Source organism: Diabrotica virgifera, chromosome 6 (genome assembly GCF_917563875.1).
Source record: "Diabrotica virgifera virgifera chromosome 6, PGI_DIABVI_V3a".
NCBI classification, from domain to species: Eukaryota; Metazoa; Arthropoda; class Insecta; order Coleoptera; family Chrysomelidae; genus Diabrotica; species Diabrotica virgifera.
The window spans coordinates 173,146,097-173,172,537 of NC_065448.1; the positions used below are offsets into that span (position 1 = coordinate 173,146,097).

Genomic DNA, 26,441 nt, shown 5'->3' on the forward strand with positions numbered 1-26,441 from the left:
CTCTCTCTGTCACTTACACAGGATGCTCATACAATCTTTCTTTTTTCTCACGAGCCACTATGCCGTTCGGCACTGGGATTTTTATGATTTTCATCCTTTATCCGGTCAGCTGTGGGTGGCCAGAGTCGGTAGATTTGCATTGCGCTACACAGTTGCCAGATTTGATATAATTTATAAAAATAAAGAGAAATATTCACAAAAAAAAATAAACAGGCATGAAAATGTTTTTAAGATAAAAAATATGTTTCTGCATAGTTAGCAAGGTAGTGCCATGGCTCTATGGCACTACCTCACGGGCCGCCACTGTTTTTGGTTACATTTTAGTAGAAGTTATTCCTGGCATCGTCCTTTACAACATCTGATAGATTTCAAAAATTCCTGAATTATATCACGTTTTTTCACTCACAGCCTGGGGTATAAGTAAATTTGTTTAACCCGGGAGTAGTCGCGCACACTTCTGTAACGTCGCGTGTGAGATTCTATCTCAAAATACGAATTTAAAACAAATTTTTATTTTGTACTATTTTTATCTACTTTTTATATTGAAAATATATATTTCTAACAATTTTATTAAAAAAACCTGTGTTAACGGCCACCTGCCAACATCGGCCACCTGTCCTAACGGCCAGTTTAAAAATTTCCCAAACCAATTATATGTAGACTACAAAAACTGGCAATAGCGGCCACCTTTCTATATCGGCCAATAGTTCTTTCATTTTTAGTGGCCGTTACTGATAGACAAGGCGGAAACGGCGGGTTCGTTGGGAAAAATATTCCCATGAGATATTTTTGCATAATCACATTCGTGACATATCCCAGAATAAGATTCAAGAAGTCGCCCACGAGAAAAGTGGGCCATTTTTTTTAACATTTTTTTTTTTAATCAAATTGTAAAAATCAATATTTTTGGGCCGGACTGATTTTTTTAAGTTTTTTGGACCATTCTGGACAAAAAAGGTCTCTTATAATTTTTCTCTAAAGTTGATCTTTTTCGAGTTATAAACAAGTTAAAATTTGAAAAACACGAAAATGGCCATTTTTAAGACTTAATAACTCGGTCAAAAATTATTATTTTGAAAGTCAGAAAGTGACTAAATCAAAGTTTAAAGTCTCCGTTACATGATCCTGAAGAGATCAGTGTCATTAATTTACTACTAAACTGTTATTTTTAATTAATAACAATGAGTTATTACATCGTATTGACACTGCTGTAAATGTGAGTGCGAGTAAGATGCACAATTGGATTGCTGGAATGGCTTCTCCCTCGCACTCAGCATTTACAGCCCCGCACACGTGCATGGCGCTTATTATTATTATTTAAAAATAACAGCTTATTAATAAAACAATGACAAAAATTTCTTCAGGATCTTGTAGGGGGGGCTTTAAACTTTAATTTAGTCATATATTGACTTTCGTAATAATAACTTTTAACCGAGTTATTAAGCCTTGAAAATCGCCATTTTTCGTTTTTTTCAATTTTAAATTGCTTGTAAGTCGAAAACGATCAACTTTAGAGAAAAATTTTAAGAGACTTTTTTCTCCAGAATGGTCCAAAAAATTAAAAAAAAAATTGTTCGGGCCAAAAATATTCATTTTTGCAATTTGATTAAAAAAAAATTGGTAAAAAAAAATTGGCCCACTTTTCACGTGGGCGACTTCTTGAACCTTATTCTGGGATGTCTCACGAATGTGATTATGCAAAAAAATTTCATGGGAATATTTTTCCCTTCGAACCCGCCGTTTTCGCCTTGTCTATGACAGGTTTTACTGTATTACGAAAAAGGATGAAATGTGAGATTCTATGTAATGGCGCGACTGCCCCCGGGTTAAAGCTAATTGGCTCTCCCCAAAGCCATAAATTCCACAAAAAGAAGAGGAAAAAAAATTCCTACGCATTACTACACTCTTGCTCGAGGCACTTACGAAATGTTTTCAAAATTGCAAAATTTTTCATCAAGTTATCGCGAAAAAGGATAAAAATTGAGTTTCTATCTCACCGCGCGACTACTCGCGGGTTCAATGAAGAAATTTATTTAAACAGTGACTAATTCTCGTAAAGTATAACCAAATGCATAAGTAAGCCATACTATCGAATTATCTGGAGTGGCCCATTCTGCTCTACTAAACGCAAATTTCTTCGAATGTCTCCCATGAGATCCTGGGCGGAATTAAGATCAATTTTCGTCTCTTTTTCGTAAATTATTTGCTTCAATTGTTCTTTATCTTGGGCTTCCCAGCCTTTTTGATAAACTTTCCTAGGCAGTAAAGCTCAAAAATCCTCTATTGGCTGAGCCAGAGGCAAATTTGGAGGATTGTCGTTTATGGACACAAAGGTTAAATTATGGTGTAGATGCCAATTTTAGTTTTAGGCATCTCTGGAATAATGGCATGAGGATAGGTCTGGCCAAAACATAATATCGTCATTATCAAGATGTGCATGGACAGACCGAAGCAAATTAAAAAGACAGTTGATATCAATATGACTCAGAATATTGGTAGCTTCAACCATTACTTTCTCACAAAAGATCGGGATACACTCCTGTTGGAAATGTCGCGCGAGACAAAGATTTTATCTGAAAATTTCGTTTTGTGTATGTATATCTAATATTGTCAGGACATTTCTCTATTTAGACCAGGGCATTTAGCACAAAATAAATAATTTTTTAAATACAGTACCTAGAGACTTGCAGTTTTTTGCATTATGTTCAGGATGATGTCAGGAAAAAAGTCTACCATTCAAAAATGGGTGGAAATGCATAACTGCACTGTAAAGTGCATAAAATGCATCCAAAATTGCATAAATATAAAAATAAAGTCAAAATCAGTACCTATACTAAGGAACAAAATTTATTATCTGGGGGGTTTTTGGGGTCACTGAATACGATTACGCCATAAGAACTGACCTCTGGATTACCTGGTGATCAAGGCCATGGCAAGAGACGTCATCCTCTGGAGTTTCGATGATTTTCGGCATTAAATCGATGTAAACGGATTACTCACGGGTTTTAGGGGTCGCTAAATACGAATATGCCATCAGAATTGACCTCCGGAGTACCTAGTGCCCAGGGTCGCTACTAAGGCACGTCATCTTCTGCAGTTTCGAGGGATTTCGGCATTAAATTGATGCAACTGGACTATTCAGTGGGTTTTTGAGGTGGTTAAACACGAATATGCTATCAGAACAGACCTCTTGATCACCTCTTGCCCAAGGTCACTGCAAGGGACGTCATCTTCTGGAGTTTCGAGGGTTTTCGGTATCAAATTGATGCAAACGGATTACTTACGGGTTTTTGAGGTCGTTAAACACGAATATGCCATCAAAACAGACTCCCTGTGCACCTGGAGCCCAAGTTCACTGCAAGGGGCGTCCTCTTCTAGAGTTTGAGAGATTTCGGCATTAAATTGATAAAAATGGATTACTCGGGGGGTTTTTGAGTCGTTAAACACGAATACGCCATCATAACAGACCACCGGATCACCTGTTGCTCAAGATCACTGCAATGGACGTCATCTTCTGGATTTTCGAGGGTTTTCGGCTTAAAATGGATGCAAATGATTTACTAGGGGGGTTTTTGAGGTCGCCAAACACGAATATATCATTAGAACAGACCCATGGGGCAACTGGTGACCATGGTCACTGCAAGGGACTGACTGTGCTAATCAATTTTCTTACTTATGTATATATAAAATTTATATAAACTTTATTTAGGTATATCTGACAATATTTTTTCTTTATTTATTTCCAGATCGATTTACTATACAGGGTGTAACAAAAATACAGGTCATAAATTAAATCACATATTCTGGGACCAAAAATAGTTCGAATGAACCTAATTTACCTTAGTACAAATATGCACATAAAAAAAGTTATAGCCCTTTGAAATTATAAAATGAAAATCGATTTTTTCGAATATATCGAAAACTATTAGAGATTTTTTATTGAAAATGGATATGTATCATTTTTATGCAAGAGCATCTTAAAGAAAAATTATAGTGAAATTTGTGCTCCCCATAAAAATTTTATGGGGGTTTTGTTCCCTTAAACCCCCCCAAACTTTTCTGTACGTTCCAATTAAATTATTATTGTGATACCATTAGTTAAATTTAATATTTTTAAAACTTTTTTGGGTCTTAGTATTTTTTCGATAAGGCAGTTTTTATCGAGTTGCGGCTTTTTTTAAATATGTTTACATAAAAATTTTATGGGGGTTTTGTTCCTTTAAACCCCCCAAATGTTTGTGTACGCTCCAATTAAACTATTACTGCGATACCATTAGTTAAACACAATGTTTTTAAAACTTTTTTGCCTCTTTGTATTTTTTCGAGAAGGCAACTTTTATCGAGATATGGCTTCTTTTTTAATACGGTTCAAAATATACCTAAAAATGTAAATCATACACAAATTTTCATATTATTACAAAGTCTCCATAATCGTACTTAACCATATACAAATATGTGGTGGATTTGACAAATATTCAAAATATCTGGATAAAAACTGACTTTTCGAAAAAGTACTAAGAGCCAAAAAAGTTTTAAAAATAATGTGTTTAAGTAATGGTACTACAATAATAATTTAATTGGAACGTACACAAAAGTTTGGGGGGGTTTAAAGGAACTAAACCCCCATAAAATTTGTATAGGGTGTCCAAATTTCACTTAAATTTTTTCTTAAGATGATAGTGTCATAATAATGCTATATGTCCATTTTCAATAAAAAATCTTTAATAGTTTTCGATATATTGGAAAAAATCGATTTTCATTTTGTAACTTCAAAGGGTTGTAACTTCTTATATATGCATATTTGTACTAAGGTAAGTTAGGTTCAATCAAACTATTTTTGATCCCAGAATATGTGAATAAATTTATGACCTGTATTTTCGTTACACCCTGTATTCTATTATGACAATGTTATTATGCGTTGGCGTTATTATTGATCATCATCATCACTAGATATTCCAGAATCCTTCATCTAAGTCATACTCGTGTTCACCAACCCCAAAAACCCAAAAGTAATTTGTTTGTATGAGTTTGCTACCGAAAACTCACGCAACTTCAGAAGATAATGTGCCTTGGGCACCGGGTGCTCCAGTGTGTGTTCTAACGGCGTATTCGTATTCAGCAACCCCAAAAAGTCATTAGAAATCCGTTTGAATTCATTTAGTACCGAAAACTTTCGAAACTCAAGAAGATGGCGTGCCCTAGGTACCAGCTGATCCGGTGTTTGTTCTGATCGCATATTCGTGTTCAGCAACCCCAAAAACCTATAAGTAATCGGTTTGCGTCAATATAGTACCGAAAAACGTGGGTACGCCCCTTGCAGTGACCGCAGATACCAGGTGCTACGATGGTCTATTTTGATCGCATGTTCATGTTTAATGACTTTAAAAAACCCCGAGTAATCCATTTTCATCAATTTAATGCCGAAATCCCTCAAAACTTCAAAAGATGACGTCTCTTGCAGTGACCTTGGGTACCAGGTGCACAAGGTGTCGATTCTGATGGCATATTCGTGTTTAGCAACCTCAAAAACCCTCCAGTAATCCATTTGCATCAATTAAATGCCGAAAATCGTCGAAACCCCAGAAGATGACGTATCCTAGTAGCGATCCTCGGCACCAGGTACTCCGCAGCTGAGTTTTTGAATTTGATACCGAAAACCCTCGAAACCCCAGAAGATGACGTCCCTTGCCGTGACCTTGGGCACCAGGTGATCCAGTGGTCTGTTCTGATGGCAGATTCGTGTTTAAACACCTTAAAAACCCCCCGAATAGTCCAGTTGCATCAATTTAGTGCCGAAATCCCTTGAAACTCCAGAAGATGACGTGCCTTAAATAGCGAATCTGGGCACCAGGTACTCCGGAGGTTAATTCTGATGGCATATTCGTACTTAGCGACCCTAAAACCGGCGAGTAACGCGTTTGCATCGATTTAATGCCAAAAACCATCGAAACTCCAGAAGATGACGTCTCTTACAGTGACCTTGGGCACCAGGTGATCCGGAGGTCAGTTCTGATGGCGTAATCGTATTCAGTGACCCCAAAAACCCCCCAAATAATAAATTTTGTTCCTTAGTATACTGATTTTGACTTTATTTTTGTATTTATGCAATTTTGGATGCACTTTATGCACTTTACAGTGCAATGATGCATTTCCACCCATTTTTGAATAGTAGACTTTTTTCCTGGCATCATCCTGAACGCAATGCAAAAAACTGCAGGTCTCTAAGTGCTGTATTTAAAAAATTATTTATTCAGGTGTTTTTAGTGCTAAATGCCCTGGTCTAATTTGATCTGTATAAAATCCATTGTTTTTCTTCGTTTTAGAATTACTCAAAACGAAATACTTTCCGTCATCTAAAATAATGATTTTTCCATTGGCAAAATGTATTCGAGTGAGTTCACGACAGCATCTTCGTATACGAGGGACTTGCGCTTGCGAATATTTAGGCCGCTTGCGTCTTTTTCGATATTTTAGACCATTTCGCTTCCATCTACAGGAATTTTATTTTCCTCGTGGATTTTCATTCCTCTTCAATTCCAACGATATTCTACTGATATAAGGATTGTTATGACCAGCCGATCTCCTAATTGACATTCTAACCTGATTGTTGGTTCTTTTCATTAACCTCTCTGACCTTTGTGCAGTAAATATACGTGAAGCTCCACGTTTTTGATAGATTCAGGCATGATATTCCTTGCTCGCACTCCGTTATTGTTCTATAAATGGTTCTGAGTGAAACGTTTTTATTCTGGAATATTTAAGATATTTCAGCTTTGGGTACACGTCCAACAAACTTATAGATACCTACTTTATCTTATTTCCAATTTATATGAATAATACTTTGTAATGTGAATACTAAAAAGGATGACAGGAATTATACTAAAAGACCCAAAAAGAAATGACCGCAGAATGAGATCAGAATAATCTGCTGATAAGCTGCTATAGTCACAAGAGTAGAAGTATCGACAGACTACACAAAAGATATAGGATATAGTGACAAGCAACAACCTTCCATAAGGGAATTAAAGCATCAACGAATTACCAAGGAGAGGAATAAAATATAAGTAGCTTATTTAATTTTTATTTTATCGTACTACATACGTAGTATAGTATAATAAATAAAGTTATAGGATTTCACTTTTTTTCGACGTTTTGAGTCCCCCTGAGTCTAAAAAGCAAATAAAAACAACATGTTGGAAGTATGTACGTATGTACGTATTTATGTACGTACGTACGTACGTATGTCGCCACCGCCCAGCAAAAACTACCGGACCGATTTCGATGAAATTCGGTATGAGTAAGTTTAAGAGAATTTTGTCGAGAAACTAAGCTTTAAAAAAAACTCTCAAAGGGAAGCCGAAATAGGGGGTTATTTAGGGCCCATTTTTGCAAATTTTGACCAAAATGAATGAAATTTAACTCAAAGTTAGCTCATCGACAGGTAAATCGAAATACGGAATTTGACATTTCCAAATTCAAACTGGCGGCCAACATGGCCGACCGCCCACCCGACACATTTCCCTACCTATCTAAAAACTTGTTTAAGATAAGTTTAATTTGAAAAAGTCGTTATATAGCCTAAAGATGGACCCGTGTTGAGCTGGCCCCCCCCCCACTTGCAAAAATTAAAAAACAAATAGCCCTGATTTATGAGCTATTTATGAGCTCTCATATTCCGCAAACTAAAAATTTTGAGCTCGTTCCACTGAGCAGGAATTTAATACCCTAGTGGGGGGGGCTGAGTCAGCCCCCCCCACTACTTAAAAATAGGAATATTGAATCGGTTTTTGCGGCAGAATTACGAGCTATTTATGAGCTCTTGAAATTATATAGTTTCGATTTTTGAGCTCATCCCCTTCACCCCCAAACAACCCTTTAATTGATTTAACTTAAGAGAAAGATGCTGAGAAAACTTAAAATATATCGTATTGCGGATATAATTCATATAGCTTATATACTCTAAGAATAAACTATTAAATCAAGAGCATTTCGATTATTGAGCTACAACCCCTTCGCAAGAAAACCACCCTATATTCCCGGCTTAAGAGAAAGTTGTACTTAAAATGCATTAAACTAATTATTTGGCGACTACATATCATTTAATAATTTATAAGCTTCCAAATTACGCGCATTTAGATCAGTAAATTACAATTTATTTTGTATAGTGCAGTCACTGAAGGTAAAAATCAACGATTACCTTCAATTTCGGTGAACCTTCATCGATTTTCACGAAAATTGGTCAGTAGTTAGAGGATACGTCAAGAAACAAAGGTGACATGGTACCACCTTGCGCCTTTACCCTGAGGGTGGATACCGCCCCTTCTCGGGGGTGAAAATTATTTTATAAAAAATAAATGCACAAATCAATAAAAGAACAAATTAAAAGCAAAATTTATTATATAAAGTTAATAAAATAAGTCAATACTTTTTAAGTTATTAAAGATCAAAGATTTTAATTATTTGTGAAAAAAATGCATGTTTTGAAAAGGTTTTTTGTAAATCACTGAAAAACTTTAAGTTTTTACAAAAAAGTTAATAGTAGTTTAATTCGTATAGCTTATATTCTAAGAATAAACTCTTAAATCACGCGTCTTTCGATTATAGAGCTACAACCCCTTCGCAAGAAAACGACCCCATATTCCCGGCTTAAGAGAGAGTTGTTCTTAAAATAATTTAAATTAATTATTTGGCGACTACATATCGTTTAATAATTTATGAGCTTGCAAAATATACGCATCTCAATTATTGAATTGCCATTTTCTTTCTATAGTGCAGTCACTGAAGGTAAAAATCAACTAGTACCTTCGATTTCGGTAAATCTTCATTTATTTTCACCAATTGACAATAATAACTTGGGGTTTTAGCCTGGGGTATATGTCACCCCTTCTCGGGAGTGAAAATTACTTTATTAAAAATAACCCCACAAATCGAGAGAGGGACAAATTGTAAGCAAAATTTGTTATATAATGTGATTAAAATAAATCAATACTTTTTGAGTTATTAAAGATCAAATATTTTAATTTTTGGAAAGAAAATGCATGCTTTAGAGCGATTTTTCATAAATGACTCAAAAACTGTAAGTTTTTACAAAAAAGTTTTCATCACTAAAATTGAAGCTAATAAAAAATATAATAAATTGCTTACTTGAAAAACCCTTTAATGTTAATTTAAAGTAAGTTATTGGTAATTAAATGTATATTTTTTTCCGCGACTGTTAAAATCTAAGGGTTCAAGCTTAAATAACGGGAAAGAGATGCATTTTATAACACTTAGGTACTAAATACTTGTCAAAGTACTTAGAAATACCTATGAAAAATTAGATGCAGAAAAAGTTGATAGTATCAAAATCCGCTCACCAATTTTCGTGAAAATGAATGGAGATTTACCGAAATCGAAGGTACTAGTTGATTATTACCTTCAGTGACTGCACTATAGAAAGAAAATGGCAATTCAATAATTGAGATGCGTATATTTTGCAAGCTCATAAATTATTAAACGATATGTAGTCGCCAAATAATTAATTTAAATTATTTTAAGAACAACTCTCCCTTAAGCCGGGAATATGGGGTCGTTTTCTTGCGAAGGGGTTGTAGCTCTATAATCGAAAGACGCGTGATTTAAGAGTTTATTCTTAGAATATAAGCTATACGAATTAAACTACTATTAACTTTTTTGTAAAAACTTAAAGTTTTTCAGTGATTTACAAAAAACCTTTTCAAAACATGCATTTTTTTCACAAATAATTAAAATCTTTGATCTTTAATAACTTAAAAAGTATTGACTTATTTTATTAACTTTATATAATAAATTTTGCTTTTAATTTGTTCTTTTATTGATTTGTGCATTTATTTTTTATAAAATAATTTTCACCCCCGAGAAGGGGCGGTATCCACCCTCAGGGTAAAGGCGCAAGGTGGTACCATGTCACCTTTGTTTCTTGACGTATCCTCTAACCACTGACCAATTTTCGTGAAAATCGATGAAGGTTCACCGAAATTGAAGGTAATCGTTTATTTTTACCTTCAGTGACTGCACTATACAAAATAAATTGCAATTTACTGATCTAAATGCGCGTAATTTGGAAGCTTATAAATTATTAAATGATATGTAGTCGCCAAATAATTAGTTTAACGCATTTTAAATACAACTTTCTCTTAAGCCGGGAAGATAGGGTGGTTTTCTGGCGAAGGGGTTGTAGCTCAATAATCGAAATGCTCTTGATTTAATAGTTTATTCTTAGAGTATATAAGCTATAGGAATTATATTCGCAATACGATATATTTTAAGTTTTCTCAGCATCTTTCTCTTGAGTTAAATCAATTAAAGGGTTGTTTGGGGGTGAAGGGGATCAGCTCAAAAATCGAAACTATACAATTTCAAGAGCTCATAAATAGCTCGTAATTCTGCCGCAAAAACCGATTCAATATTCCTATTTTTAAGTAGTGGGGGGGGCTGACTCAGCCCCCCCCACTAGGGTATTAAATTCCTGCTCAGTGGAACGAGCTCAAAATTTTTAGTTTGCGGAATATGAGAGCTCATAAATAGCTCATAAATCAAGGCTATTTGTTTTTTAATTTTTGCAAGTGGGGGGGCCAGCTCAACACGGGTTAAAGATGGGGCTATAAGAAGAATATTATTGTTTTTCAGAAAAGTTATGGGTTGCCTATATTTAAGGGGTCAAAATTTGACATAATTTTGAACTAGATTTTCTCAAAAATGGCTCTAAGGAATTTGTTCATTTTTTGATATATTTTTAAAATCCTATCGGTAAATTGAATGCCATTAGTCAGATTTATTAACTAGGAGGGAGTTATGAATTTTTTATAAAAAAATATTCGTGTGCCCGTAACTTCCTTTGAACTATAAACTAAAATTTGAAATTTTGCAGACATATATGGTACTTTACTATCTATTATCACAAAAAATTTTACTAAAAATATGGCTTCCGGTTGAACCGGAAATGGAAAAAAATCTTAGTTTTTTTAGATACGCCCTCTATATTTTTACGGATTTTGAAAGAAGGCAAAATTACCTTTCCAATGGCATAAAACTCGTTGCTGTAGCTCAAAAACTCGAAAAGTTGCAGTAAATAGAAATTTTGCTATAATCTTGTGTGTGTCCTCTCTCAGGCGATCATAGCAGAGCATTATGATAGGGCAGTCAATGAGGGTATTTGGCTCCGAATTCCATCTTGACATCGATATACTTGATATTTTCACAGTAAGTTGGGAATAGCTCAAGAAACAAAATCTACCCTATATACTTACTTTTTTTTTACTTTACTCCTCTTGATTCCATTTGGAACATAGGGCCTCTACAGTCCCCCTCCATTCATCTCTGTTTCTGGCCAGGGCTTTCACTTCTTTCCATGTTAACCCATTGTCTTCTAGCTCTCTGGTAATATTTCTTTTCCAGGATGTCATTGGTCTGCCTTGTTTTCTTTTTCCAGTTGGTTGGTAATCCAGGGCTTGTTTGGTTATATCATCTTCATTTTTCCTTAATGTGTGTCCAATAAACTTCCATTTGCGTCTGTTTATCGTTTTGGCTATCGGCTCTTGATTAGTTTTTCTCCAAAGTTCCTTGTTACTTATCCGATTTGGCCAATATATTTGCAATATTCGTCTAAGGCATCTATTTACAAATGTTTGAATCTTTTGTATAATCTTTTTCTCTATTTTCCAAGTTTCTGCTGCATATAGCAAAATGCTCTTTACATTTGTATTAAATATCCTGATTTTGGTTTTGGTTGTTAATTTATTGGACTCCCATGTTTTCTTCAGCATATAGAACGCATTTTGGGCTTTAGTTATCCTTCCATTAATTTCCTCTTCTATTCCACCGCTAGCGTCAATTATGCTTCCCAGATAGCAAAACTTCTGTACATTTTCTACTTCTTCTCCTTCAATAAATATACCCATTTCTCTTTCCGTATTTATCTTCATAAGTTTGGTTTTTCTTGTGTTAATCTCTAGTCCTATTTTTCTTGCTTCTTTTGTCACCTTTTCTGTTTTTTTCTGCATATGTTGTCTTTTTTCGGACACCAGACATATATCATCTGCAAAGTCTAGATCTTCAAGCTGACCGAAAGCATTCCATCTAATTCCTGTTTTATTTTTCGTTGCCTTCTTCATGACCCAGTCAATTAAGATCAAAAATATGGTTGGAGATAGAATACACCCCTGTCTGACTCCACTGTCTATGTTGATTGGTTCTGTGAGTTTCCCATTGTGCATGATTTGTGCGGTATAGTTTTCATAGAACATTTTGATAATTCTTATATATTTTAATGGAATTCCATATCTCTTTAGTATTTCCCACATTTTTTCTCTGTTAATCCGGTCAAAGGCTTGTCTAAAGTCAATGAAATTTATATAGATTTTGCTCTGCCATTCTATTGTTTGTTCTACAATGTTTCTTAATGTGTTAATATGATCTGTGCATGCTTTATTACTCCTGAAGCCCGCTTGGTTTGGTCTTAACAACTGGTCTATAGTTTCTTTCATTCTTTCTAGTATCATCCTTGTCATGACTTTACTCACTGTAGAAAGTAGTGTTATTGCTCTCCAATTGTTGCAATTCGTTTGATCTCCCTTCTTGGGTATCTTTACAATTATACCTTTTTTCCAATCATCAGGTATTCTCTCCTCCTGCCATATTCTGTTTATTAGTACATACAGGATTTCTTCCGATGTTTCTCTATCTGCTTTCAGTAGTTCTGTGGTAATGTTATCTATTCCAGCTGCTTTCCCTCTTTTCAGCTGTTGTATTGCTTTACTTACTTCTTTTTTTGTGAATTCCGATTCGGTGCAGCTTAGTTCTTCCTTTATTTCTTCATTTTCTATTTCGTGTTCTATTATTCTGTTGGCATATACTTCTCTAAAATGTTCGATCCATCTCTCAACTATTTCCTTTTCATTCTTCAACATTTTCCCGTTCTTGTCTTTTATATGCTCAACATTCATTTTTCCGCGCGAGCTTAGTTTTTTCGTCGTTTTATATAGAGTTCCCATGTCGTTGTTTTTTGCTGCTGTTTCTGCTTCTATTAACAGTTCTTCGTTATATTGTCTTTTGTCGTTTCTCGCACTTTTTTTAACTTCTTTATCTTTCTCTCTATATTCTCTCTTCATTTGTTCCCTATCTCTTAGATCATTTTGTAGCATTTTACATTTAAGTAGTTTCCTTTCGTTTATTTTTTCCCACGTGCTTCTCGATATCCATGGTTTATTACTTATTTTTTGTATTCCTATCGTTTCTTTTGCTGCTTGTGTATATACATACTTGCATTTATCCCACAGCTCTTCTATCGTGGCATTTTCTGTGTTGTAAGTTTTATTATATAATTCTCTTAACTTGGTCTTATATTCTTCAGTACTTTCATTTCCGTCTTTGAGCCACTGAACGTTATATCTTTCTCGTTGTTCCATTGGCGTTTTCTTGCTTCTGGCTAGTTTGAGTTTGATTTTGGCTCTAATCAACATGTGGTCGGACCCTATGTCTGCCCCTCTCATTGCTCTAACATCTAAGAGTGAGTGCCTCCATGTCTTATCTATGGTTATGTGGTCAATCTGATTGTGTGTTTGTCCATCGGGGGATGTCCATGTTACTTTATGTATGCGTTTGTGTTGAAATATACTTCCACCTATGACTAAACTATTTTGGGTGCAGAAATCTATAAACATGTTACCATTCTCATTAATTTGTCCCAATCCTTCTTTCCCCATTACAGTTTCTCTTCCACTATTATTCGTTCCTATTTTGGCATTCATATCTCCGATTATCATCACAATATCTTTTTTATATTTATTTTGTATTTTATCGTATGCCATCTGCAGCTGTTGGTAAAACTCATCTTTTATGTCCTGTTCTTTTTCATTTGTTGGTGCATATACATTAACAATTGTTAGATTTTTATATCTCGCTTTGAATCTAGCCATTATTATTCTATCTGAGATGGCTTCCCATTCTATTAGGGCATTTGTTGCTTCTTTTGAAATCATGAATGCAACACCACTCTCGTGTCGGTCTTTTTCGCCACATTTTCCCGAGTATATAACCGTTTTGGCGTGTTCAATTCTTGTTTTTCCACATCCCTTCCATCTAATTTCAGATAATCCTAATATACTAATGTTATTTTTATCCATTTCTTTTGCCACTTGATGTGTTTTACTTGTTTCAAACATTGTCCGGACATTCCAACATCCTATGTACGTTGTTTTTCTCAAATCCATTTCCGTGGCCATTTTCGTCGTCGCGTTATCCGTCCTATTTCCGAGGCTTGTAGAGGTAGGCTATATACTATGGCGCTTTTATCTTGGGGCGGTTCCCACCCCTTTAAGGGGATGGAAAATTTGTTTTTCAAAATAAGCACGGAAGTGGCTAGAGAACCTACTTCTAAGCAAAACCTGGTCTATACTTTTTTTGAGAACTCAATACTTTTTGAGTTATGCGTAGTTGAAAATTGCCTATTTTCATTGAAGAAATCACACCTTGTCGAACGGTTTTTTGTGAATACCTTAAAAACTATGTATCGAACTAAAAACACTATACAAAACATTTTTATTAAACGCTTTTATTTAGTTCAATAGTTTGCGTCAAATCTTTAGACGTTAATTTGACTGCCTTTTCTCCAATGCAAATGAATGAAAATTTGCAGACATATGCATTCGCGGGAACAATACACGAATAGTCAATAAATTTTTGTTTGTGTTTATTAATGGTTTAAATAAAAAAAAACGATTTTAATGGAAAATGCTTAAATTCTCTTGTTCTTTATAATGTAAAAAACTTGAAATTTTTACATATTGTAGCTAATGATATGAACTATACATAATTTCACTTTTTACGATAATTCTTTACGTTATGCTTCATAAATAAACAATAAAGTTTCAAATTTTTTGCCGATTACGACTACTTTTCATGTTAGTACATCATATGTTTTATACATATTTTAATAAACATGACGATATACTTTATTGTTTGAAAAGGGTAAGACTAAAAAGTTAAAAATAAAAAGATATGAAAAAAAATTTTTTAAGAAACGCTTTTCTTTAGGTACGAGTGACCAAAATTAAAAATATTATAGAAAAATCAACTAAAAAGCAAAAAATCAAATAAAAGCGTTTCTTAAAATTTTTTTTTCATATTTTTTTAGATTATAAATAACAAAGAGATTCGTTTCTTCGTTAATGTTCTATTTATAATACAAAAAGAGGTATAGTAGGTGAAAGGAGTTTGTTTTTTGGTGTATGCTCAAATTGGTGTATTCAACTTGAAATAACAGAGGAACGGTAGGTTTTAGGTGTATAATGCTACCAACGCCTTTTGTAGTGTTTGAAAAGGCGTTTAAAACGAGCACCGTTTAATTTCGGTTACATTCAAACTAAGCGAGATATGGTGCAAAAAATATATATGACGTATGTACTTTAGGGAAAAAAAGCGAAGTACATACATTTAACCCCTCATCCACCAGAATTTAAATGCATTGTCTTTCTTCTGCAATACCTTTTAATATAGTGTTATTTCTACTTTCAAAAAGTTGAACGGGTTTAAAATGATGTTGAGCTGCCCCCCAGCCCCCACTACTGGAAAATAGGGATATTGAATCGATTTGTACGGCAGAATTATGAGCTATTTATGAGCTCTTGAAATTGTATAGTTTAGATTTTTGAGCTCATCCCCTTCACCCCCAAACAACCCTTTAATTGATTTAACTTAAGAGAAATATGCTGAGAAAAGTTAAAATTTATCGATTCGCGGATATAATTTGTATAACTTATATATTCAAGAATAACCTCTTAAATCACGCGCATTTCCATTATTGAGCTGCAACCCCTTCGCTAAAAAACCACCCCTCCTTTCCGGCTTAAGAGAGAGTTGTACTTAAAATGCATTCAATTAATTATTTGGCGACTACATATCATTTAATATTTTATGAGCTTCCAAAATACGCGCATTTAGATTATTAAACTGCAATTCCTATTGTATAGTGCAGTGCAATATTGTATAGTGCAAAATAAAAATCAACTATTACCTTCAATTTCGGTGAAACTTCATCGATTTTCACGAAAATTGGTGAATGGTTAGAGGATATCACAAGAAACAAAGGTGACATGGTGCCACCTTGCGCCTTTACCCTGAGGGTGGATACCACCCTTTGTCGGGGGTGAAAATTATTTTATTAAAATAACTCGAGAAATCGATAGAAGGGCAAATTATAAGCAAAATTTGTTATATAAAGTCATTAAAATAAATCAATACTTTTTGAGTTATTAAAGATCAAAGATGCAAAAATGCATGCTTTAAAGCGGCTTTTCGTAAATTACTTAAAAAGTGTAAGTTTTTATAAAAAAAGTTATCATTACCAAAATTAAAGCTTTGAAAAACCTTTTCTTATTAATTCAAAGTGAGTTATTTAAATGTATTTTTTTTTTGGCGAGAATTCAAATCTAATAATTCAAGCCTAATTAACAGGAAAACGATGCATTTTATAAAATATACTTAATATATATTTGTCAAAGTACTCAGAAATACTTATTAAATGAGCGCCGAAAGAAGTTGATATCATCAAAACTAAGCAAGTGAACATGAAAATAATAGGACCCTTTCAAATTTTTAGAAAAAAGTGAAAAAGTGAAAAATAAAACGAACGCCATTTCCACAAAAATTAAAATCTGTAGTGATCTCTGTATAGACAAGGCGAAAACGGCGGATTCGAAGGGAAAATATTCCCATGAGATTTTTTTGCCTAATCACATTCGTGAGACATCCCAGAATAAGGTTCAAGAAGTAGCCCACTTGAAAAGTGGGCCAATTTTTTTTTAACAATTTTTTTTAATCAAATTGCTAGAATCAATATTTTTGTCCCGAACAATTTTTTCTTTAATTTTTTGGACCATTCTGGACACAAAAGGTCTCTTATAATTTTTCTCTAAAGTTGATCGTTTTCGACTTAAAAGCAATTTAAAATTGAAAAAAACAAAAAATGGCGATTTTCAAGGCTTAATAACTCGGTTAAAAGTTATTATTATTATAGTCAATATATGACTAAATCAAAGTTTAAAGCCCCCCTACAAGATCCTAAAGAAATTTTTGTCATTATTTCATTACTAAGCTGTTATTTTTAAGTAATAATAATAAGCGCCATGCACGTGTGCGGCGGCTGTAAATGCTGAGTGCTAGAGAGAAGCCATTCCAGCAGTCCAATTGTGCATCTTACTCTCACTCACATTTACAGCCGCGTCAATACGATCTAACCGCTCATTGTTATTAATTAAAAATAACAGCTTAGTAGTAAATCAATGACACAGATTTCTTCAGGATCATGTAGCGGCGACTTTAAACTTTGATTTAGTCTTTTTCTGACTTTCATGATAATAATTTTTAACGTTATTAAGTTATTAAGTCTTAAAAATGGCCATTTTCGCGTTTTTCAAATTTTAAATTGCTTATAACTCGAAAAAGATCAACTTTAGAGAAAAATTATAAGAGATCTTTTTTTGTCCAGATTGGTCCAAAAAATCTAAAAAAAAATAATCCGTGCCAAAAATATTGATTTTTGCAATTTGATTAAAAAAAATTGGCCCACTTTTCACGTGGGCGACTTCTTGAACCATATTCTGGGATGTCTCACGAATATGATTATGCAAAAATATCTCATGGGGATATTTTTCCCAACGAACCCGCCATTTCCGCCTTGACTAGTAAGACTTTCTTTACTTTAGCATAAGTAATGACCTTAGACACTTTGACCACCGATTTAGAATAAATATTTTAAAAATATATATATATGATTTAAAAAAATCAAAATTTTTCAAATTTTTGTCAATTTTGGAGTATAAATTTTGATGCTATCAACTTCTGGAGCTCAATTGATAGGTATTTCTAAGTACTTTGATAAGTATTTAGTAAGTATTATAAAATGCATCGCTTTCCCGTTATTTAAGACTTTGTGGGGTTATTTTTAATAAAGCAATTTTCACTCCCGATAAGGGGTGACATCTACCCCAGGCTAAAACCGCAAGTTGGTACCATGTTACTTTTGTTTCTTGAGGTATCCTCTATCCACTCACCAATTTTTGTGAAAATGAATGGAGGTTCACCGAAATCGAAGATCATAGTTGATTTTTACCTTCAGTGACTGCACTATAGAAAGAAAATTGCAATCCAATAATTGAAATGCTTGTATTTTGCGAGCTTATAAATTATTAAACGATATTAAGTCACCAAATAATTAATTTAATTCATTTTAAGTGAAATTATTTCTTAATCCGGGCAGATGGGGTGGTTGTCTTGCGAAGGGGTTCTAGCTCCATAATCGAAATGCGCGTGATTTAAGAGTTTCTTCTTAGCATATAAGCTATACGAATTAAACTTCTATTAACTTTTTTGTAAAAACTGTAAAGTTTTTCAGTGATTTATGAAATACCGCTTTAAAACATGCATTTATTTCACAAATAATTAAAATCTTTAATCTTTCATAACTCAAAAAGTATTGACTTATTTTAATAACTTTATATAACAAATTTTGCTTATAATTTGTCCTTTGATCGATTTGTGGAGTTATTTTTAATAAAATAATTTTCACCCCCGAGAAGGGGTGGCATCCACCCTCAGAGTAAAGGCGCATGTCACCTTTGTTTCTCGAGGTTACCTTTAACCACTCACCAATTTTCGTGAAAATCGATGAAGGTTCACCGAAATTGAAGGTAATAGTTAATTTTTACCTTCAGTGACTGCAGTATGCAAAAGGAATTGAAGTTTAATGATCTACATGCACGTATTTTGGAAGCTCATAAATTATTAAATGATAAGTAGTCGCCAAATAATTAATTGAATACATTTTAAGTACAACTCTCTCTTAAGCCGCGAAGAAGGGGTGGTTTTCTTGCGAAGGGGTTGCAGCTCAATAATATCGAAATGCGCGTGATTTAAGAGTTTGTTCTTAGAATATTAAAGCTATACAAATTATATCCGCCATTCGATATATTTTAATTTTTCTGAGCATGTTTCTCTTAAGTTAAATCAATTAAAGGGTTGTTTTTGGCGAAGGGGATGAGCTCAAAAATCGAAACTATATCATTTCAAGAGCTCATCCGCAAAAATCGATTCAATATCCCTATTTTTAAGTAGTGGGGGGCTGACTCACCTCCCCCACTAAAATATTAAATTCCGGCTCAGTGTAACGAGCTCAAAAATTTTAATTTGCAGAATATGAAAGCTCATAAATAGCTCATAAATCAGGGCTATTTGTTTTTTAATTTTTGCATGTGGGGGGGGGGGAGCAGCTCAACACGGGTTTTAAAATGAATGGTGAAATGAATGATGAAAAAAATAATAAAAAAATGTGATCAAATTATAGAATGCATTTTTAAATTTTCTTAAAAATCTTCATTTTCTCCATGTAATTAGAAAATAAAAATGTTCCATCCCCGAGAAGTGGTGGGAACCGCCCCCATGATAAAAGAGCCCTAGTATATAGGATAGACTTTGAATTAGGAGATTGGGCTACTCCCAAAATTTCATTAAAATCCATGCAGTAGGATAGAATTCGGAGGTAATATCTTGTTCTTAATCTCGCGCTTTGACTGGCGTAATAGAAATAGAATGAAATGCAAATATTGTAAACTATTAATTTCTCAGAAAAATGAACTAATTGGAAATGAAAGTATGACTATAATATTCTATTGATTTATGCAATAATCTATACATCTATAGTGTGTCCCCGAAATATTTTTTTTAAGCTCCATTTAATTTACAATCTGTTATCACTCGTAACAATAAGTAAATTTTATGACAATTATTAGAAGAACAAATGACCTGTAGGAATTCTCTCCAGTGAGAGGCTTCCTTTAACGTATAATTAACAAACAAAGTTAATAATGTAGTGGTAAATGTTAATTAATTTTATTTAAATCTGTTTAATAAGTCTGTAGGCTTAAAACGCTTTAGTCGATGCACTTCATCGTTGTCATTAAACAGTTCGCGCACTAAGTGATTAGAGTGAGCACTAGTTTTGTTTTTGTATTTTTCACTGTACTTTGTGACTTCAGTTTTTACGGATTGAACTTGTAGGTCTTTTTCTATTATGTTGTTCGAAACACACCACGGAGCATTGACTATAATTCGAAGAACTTTGTTGTGGAATCTTTGTAGGATTTCTAGGTTTGAATTGCTAGCAGAACCCCATAATTGAATTCTGTACGTCCATATTGGCTTCAGTACGGCTTTATATATTAAGAGCTTATTTTTGTGAGATTTAATTGTGATTTTCTGCCAATAAGCCAGTAAAGTTGTCTTAGTTTGAGACCCAATTGTTTTCGTTTTGTAAATATATGTGTTCTCCATGTTAATCTTCTGTCAATATGTAAACCTAAATATTTGACTTCATTTCTCTGAGTAATCATTTGATTATTTAATAACACTGCTGGACATATACCTCTTCTTAGTGTAAAGGTAACATGGGTTGATTTGGTCTCATTAACTCGAATTTTCCATTTTTTTAACCATGCTTGGATATTATTAAGGCTGGCTTGTAAGTTTCTTGAGGCAGTTACTGGATCATGATGTGAGGCGAGTATTGCAGTGTCATCTGCGAAGGTTGCTGTTATTGTAGTTCTTGAAGTTGGTAGATCTGCAGTAAAAAGCTGGTACAGCATTGGTCCTAACACGCTACCTTGCGGTACTCCTGATTTTATTTGGTGTAATTCTGAATATTCTGAATGGTATTTAACTGAAAAGAATCTGTCAGATAAGTAAGAATTTAGAAGTTCATAATACGGATGAGGCAATAGGTTTTTTAGTTTGTAGAGTAGGCCTTTGTGCCAGACTTTATCGAACGCTTGGCTTATGTCAAGAAACGCTGCTGAGCAATATCGCTTATTTTCAAAGTCATTGCTGATATGTTTTACTAGTCTATGGACTTGCTCTATGGTTCCATGTTCTTGTCTAAACCCAAACTGATGTTCTGGTATGAGATTTTTACTATCTAGTATTGGCTTGATGCTTTTCATTATTAATTTTTAATTATAACTGCCATTTTCAGTTGTTGCGGAAAATAATTTAATCTTATTATTGCATTAAAAATTTGTAATATTGCCGTTATTCCTTTCTTTGTTAATTTTTGTAGTATCCTACCCGTTATCAGATCATAACCAGGAGCTTTTTTAGGATTAATTTCTTTCATTATTACATCCTTAACTTCATTGTACTTAAATTTCGGTATGGGCAGCTCCATTTGGTAAGGTTCATTTAGTACTCTATTTATTTCCTCCAATTCTTCAGGTTTGATTCCAAGTTGTTTAGTTGAAAGACTTGTGAGAGATAGCCACCAAAGGCATCTGCCTTCTCTATGTTATTTCTTGCCCATTTGCCATTGCTTTTCCTTACTGGTGGTATTGGTGTCTGAGGACTTGTTAGTTTCCTTGTGGCTTTCCGTAGTGAGTAGTCGGTGGCTTCTGTTGGTGTAAGCTCTTCTAAGTATCTTTGTATAGAATCATTTTTTACTTCAAGTAATATTTTTTTTAGTTCCCTTGCTGCTTTATTAAATTTATTTTTATTGCTCACTGTTCTGTTTTGTTGCCAATTTCTTCTTAGCTTTCTTTTCTCTGAAAATTTTTCTTTTATAGTTGGAGGGCAGGATTCTTTTCTTGTTGACTGTTTGTAGTTTGGAGTTGCTGCCCATGAAGCTTTCTGTGTATTTTTTATGAGGTTAGTTATCGCCCATTCAATATCTGCAGGTGTTTTTAATGGTATTTTTAAGTTTATTGCTTCATCTAATACTTCTTGAAAAGTATCCCAATTGGTCTTTTTATTGCACAGAGCGGGTGGATTTGGATTCTGAGTTATATCGGAGTACATGTTCATAAGGACTGGAGTGTGATCCGAAGACATGTCTAAGCTGGATCTTGCTGTGACTAGTTTACTGTCAATTCCTTTTGTGATATAGAAATCAAGAAGGTCTGGTATTTTATAAGGGTCCGAAGGCCAATATGTGGGTTCTCCTGTTGACAGGTAGTTTAGATTATTGCACTGCATTGCAGTTAGTAGTTCACGACCCTTAGTAGTTGTAACTCTCGCACCCCATACTGTGTTTTTAGCATTGTAATCTCCACCCGCTATAAATTTGTTTCCAAGCGTTTTGAAGAAAATCTCATAGTTGTCTCTTTTATTGTTGTGCTTGGGAGGGCAGTATACAGCAGATATTTTGGTGATTCCAGTAACTCCTTCTATTGCAATGGTAGTGGCTTGTAGGTGATTTTCTGTAAATCTTTCCAGTTCGTGATGTTTGATTGAGTTTCTTATTAGTATTGCTGTGCCTCCATGTGCAGTCCCATCTGGATGGTTGGTAAAGTACATTTTGTAGTTAACTAGGGCTAGGTGACTTTTATTTGTGAAATGAGTTTCAGTAACTAGCATGACATCTATTTCATTGTTGGTTATGAAACTTTTGAGTTCATGAGTATGCTGGTTTAAGCCGTTTGCATTCCACAATGCTATTTTTAGTGTTTGAACCATTATGACCTATTTGAGACAAGAGCGGTGATAAGATTCATTATTGTTCCCATTTGCGTAATGAGATCTCTCATCATTGCTTTTAGGTCAGAGATATCATTAGGTTGACTTATACTATTTTGTTGGTACATAATGTTACCTTCTTGTTGATTATTTTGCTTGGTTACCTGTGCATATGTCATTCCTTGTGTTGTAGCCCTGTTTCCTTTAGATGTTTGTCTATTTCGTTCTCTAAGTTTTGGATGCATTTTCTCTTGAAGTTGCTTATGTATAATACACCCTCTGTAATTTGCAGGATGCTGTTCTCCACAATTTACACATGTCACATTTTCATCTTTTATTTTCCTGGTACATTCTGAAGTGTGATGTGACCCTGTGCATTTTACACATCTGGATTCTCTATGGCAAAAGTTTTTTGTATGACCGAATCTCTGGCATTTGGTGCACTGTGGAATAACTCTTCTAGCATAAGGGGCTTCAATTGTAACTATCGAGTGTCCTAGTTTCTTGACATTATAGATGTCTTTATTATTTTCTTTAATTTTTAGATTGACAAAGAATATGGGCAATGGTTTTTTTTGTTATGTTTTGTTTAACATTCCATATATTTAGAACTTCATGTCCAAGAGCTTCTATGTCCCGTTTAATATCGGCAGGATTTGTTGAATAATGAATATTTTTTACTACTATTCTAAAGGGCTTGCTTTGTTTAGACTGGTATGTATGATACTCTGTTTTTTTAGTGTCCAATGCTTTCACTATAGTAGTATATGCTTCACTCGAAGTTGGTTGGATTCTTACTTGACTTTCACCCAGGGCTTTTAAGGTGTACTGATCTTTAGCAATTTCAATAAGAAGTTTATTTAAGGGGTTCATATCTTCGACACCGGATACAAATATCGGTGGTGGTTTGGGTTCTGTTTTTTCCGTTTCTGTTTTAGATTGGTCTAATTTATCCTCATCTTCTTCTTGGAGATTGTTATATATTGCTGGTGCTGGTGCTAGGTTTAGACAACCAATAATCTTTTATTTTGGTTTGTCTTTTAGCGTTCCTGTTATCTTCAGGGCTTATTTGCCTTTTTTTGTAGTTCACTGTTTGCCATTCATTGTCCTGAGTAGTTGCAGGTGCAGTTAAACTGTTGTTTGTTCCAGAAGGGAAGTTGTTTTGGTTAAAGGGTGGTCCATTTATGGATTTTTGTGATAATGGCATAATTGGTTGCGTGTTTAGGTAAGATGTAGGTTGGTACAAAGGTATTGGTTGATTCACTAAGATTTGACCATTATTATCAGTAGGGACATGGTTTGGTTGCAGGTACGGATAATTTGTGTAATTATATGGATCTGTCATTTTTGACTCACTCTATATTTACCTTAAGTCTTACTTTTACAAAAATTAACATCACAAGTTTTTTTTTTGCAAAAAACCGCTATCGGTTTTTAAATTTTTTTATTTTTCTTATTTTTTGTGTTTTATATTTTTTTTATTATATTTCTCATGTATTATTTTGTGAAAATCGTAATATCTGTTGTTTATTTATTTATTTACTGAAATAATACTGACCGTTATTTTGGAACGTTGCTTCCCACCTTTACATTCACCAACAATTACAACACAAAAAGGTATAATGTTTTAACACAAAGTTCGAACGTTTATCACCAATTAGCACTAAACAATGTTTTTAGCGGAACAAACACTCTTGAAAACTACATAAGTCTTTCTTATGAAACGAAAACCTTGCATGTTCAAGAACAATTTCTCCAAAAATTTTAAAATATAAAATATTAAAATAACACTAATGAATTTTGGACAAGGTTTGTTTATCACAACTTTTTTGTTGATCGACAACCGTTCGCTTTGGCTGCTAATTGACGACTCCCCGAAATATGGCATCGAACATTTTCTCAAATGCAGGAATTAATGATGTGTAGAACCATAAAATATTTTTAAGTATGCTAGGTGTTTCTAAAATATCAAAATAACGAGTAACTTTGTTATTTTTATAGAATGCCAGTATCTAATACATAACGATAATAGATCGGTACGATAAAGTTCTCGGGCGGCCCTTCCGTCCAGCGTTTTTACTAACCGGTTTTGTAAAAATTATTTCGTATATATTATTGTGTCCATAGACAGGATATAGAAAGTTTTTTTTTATAAATTCGTAAATTTTAAGGATTAATTTTTTTAGAAACAAACTGCAGTGAATCAACATTTGGAGAGAGTTGTATTCCATGTGATATATTTGGTAAACAGTTCTGTAAATCTTTTAAATATTGTGAATTGAGGACGCAGAAATGCTTCTGTACTGCAGGATACCAGAATGCTAACTGTGAAGGTAAGGTGGTATAAAATAATAAACAGGAATACTTGCTTCATAATATTAAAATTGTGATGTAAGTTTTGCTACTTGAAATGATAGATCTTTCAGTTTGATTTTATTCAGAAGCCAAGTAATTTTTTTTATAGTATTTATATTTGGCATTTTAGTCTAGGCGCCAAATAGAGGTCACCGTGTCCTTTTCAATTCTGATAGACAAACTCATCAGTTTGTTATGGATTTTTGGGTGCTGATTACGAATTTCGAGGGTGGATTTCGATCCGAGTGGTCAAAAAATTGTTATAAAGAATTTAGTTGTTTATAAATTGTTTATATGGCTCTGGCTCATGAACTAAAACAGATAAAAAAGAATGTTTCAAATAAAATTTGTTCGTTAATACAAAACGAAGAAAAAAACGTTTACTAAACTTAAATCCAACACTTAGAACTCAAGATATTGTAAAATTAGTGCACAAGGCAAATTGCAAATTGCAAAATAAGTATTTTTGGAAGCTTTATTGATCGTAACTCGGCTTCTGCGCATGCAAGTGAGCCTTAGAAGGTCTTGTTTTAAAGTGGCTCTGTACCGTCATCTGTCACTATTATGTCACCTGTCATAACTAGTTAAGAAGCTTACGTCCGTTTATTTCATCCCTTCAAATTTCACTATTATAGGTATTACCGTTCAAAAGATACGAGGGGGGGGGTACGGAATTTTGACTAGCACTGTATATACGTTATCTTTATTTTTTATTTTTAAAGTTCCTAATAAACTGTATCATGTAATTCTTATAATTAAATCATCATACCCGTATCACCTTTCATTCTATTTGCTTTGTCTTCTATTTTTTGTACTAAATAAGAAAAAAAACATTAAAAACTAATATTTCAGAAATAGAGCTAAAAAGTAAGTTGATATTATTTATTAATACTATTTTTACAAACTTTTGTTTCATGCATCTGAATCGAGACACATGGAATCTCAGCTTTTTTACATCTGCATAAGTTCTTTAAAATTTTTACAGTTACATGGTGGTACTAAGTCTGTTCTTGTAGGCAGTAAAACTAAAACTTTCTGGTGCTTCAGATTCTAATTATCTTTATGATATAGATATAATCTATATCACATATATATCCAGTGAATAGTGGATAGTATCCATATAAAGTTAATCTAGTTCTTTTGCAGCATCATCAAGGCACGTCAATTGTGTGTATGCCGCCACAACATAAATGCTCGTTTTATATGCAATGATGATGCTTAGTAGGCTTCCAAACAGAGTTTCTTAAATTATTTGATGTTCATTTGTTCTAAAGTTATACCAATTTGAAGTAATAATTTTTCTTAAAAAATTATACATTAATTTGTTTATAAGGGTTTCAAGCAAATTTAAGCTATAAACATTTATACTCTAATTAACAATAATGATAGAAAAACTCAAAAGGAACATTTTGAGCTTAAAAAAATGTTTGTAAGTTTATTTTTGGCCATTATATCGATATTTTAATAGTGCGCTCAGAGGCGCAAGATCGGCTCACGGCGTAAAGATTCACGCACTAACTTCTCGATGCAAATTATAATTTCTATGTAAGTATACAGTGCTAGTCAAAAGTCCG

The 26,441-nt window shown here is 33.7% G+C and overlaps 1 protein-coding gene across 1 annotated transcript in view; it reads left to right on the top strand.

Annotated features, from left to right (window-relative positions):
* Window positions 1-26,441, top strand: part of LOC126887030 (uncharacterized) — a 560,578-nt gene that overhangs the window by 297,043 nt on the left and 237,094 nt on the right. The window contains exon 9 of the mRNA XM_050654335.1: window positions 24,699-24,845. Within this exon, the coding sequence (XP_050510292.1) occupies window positions 24,699-24,845 (147 nt within the window). The remainder of the gene's footprint in view (window positions 1-24,698; window positions 24,846-26,441) is intronic.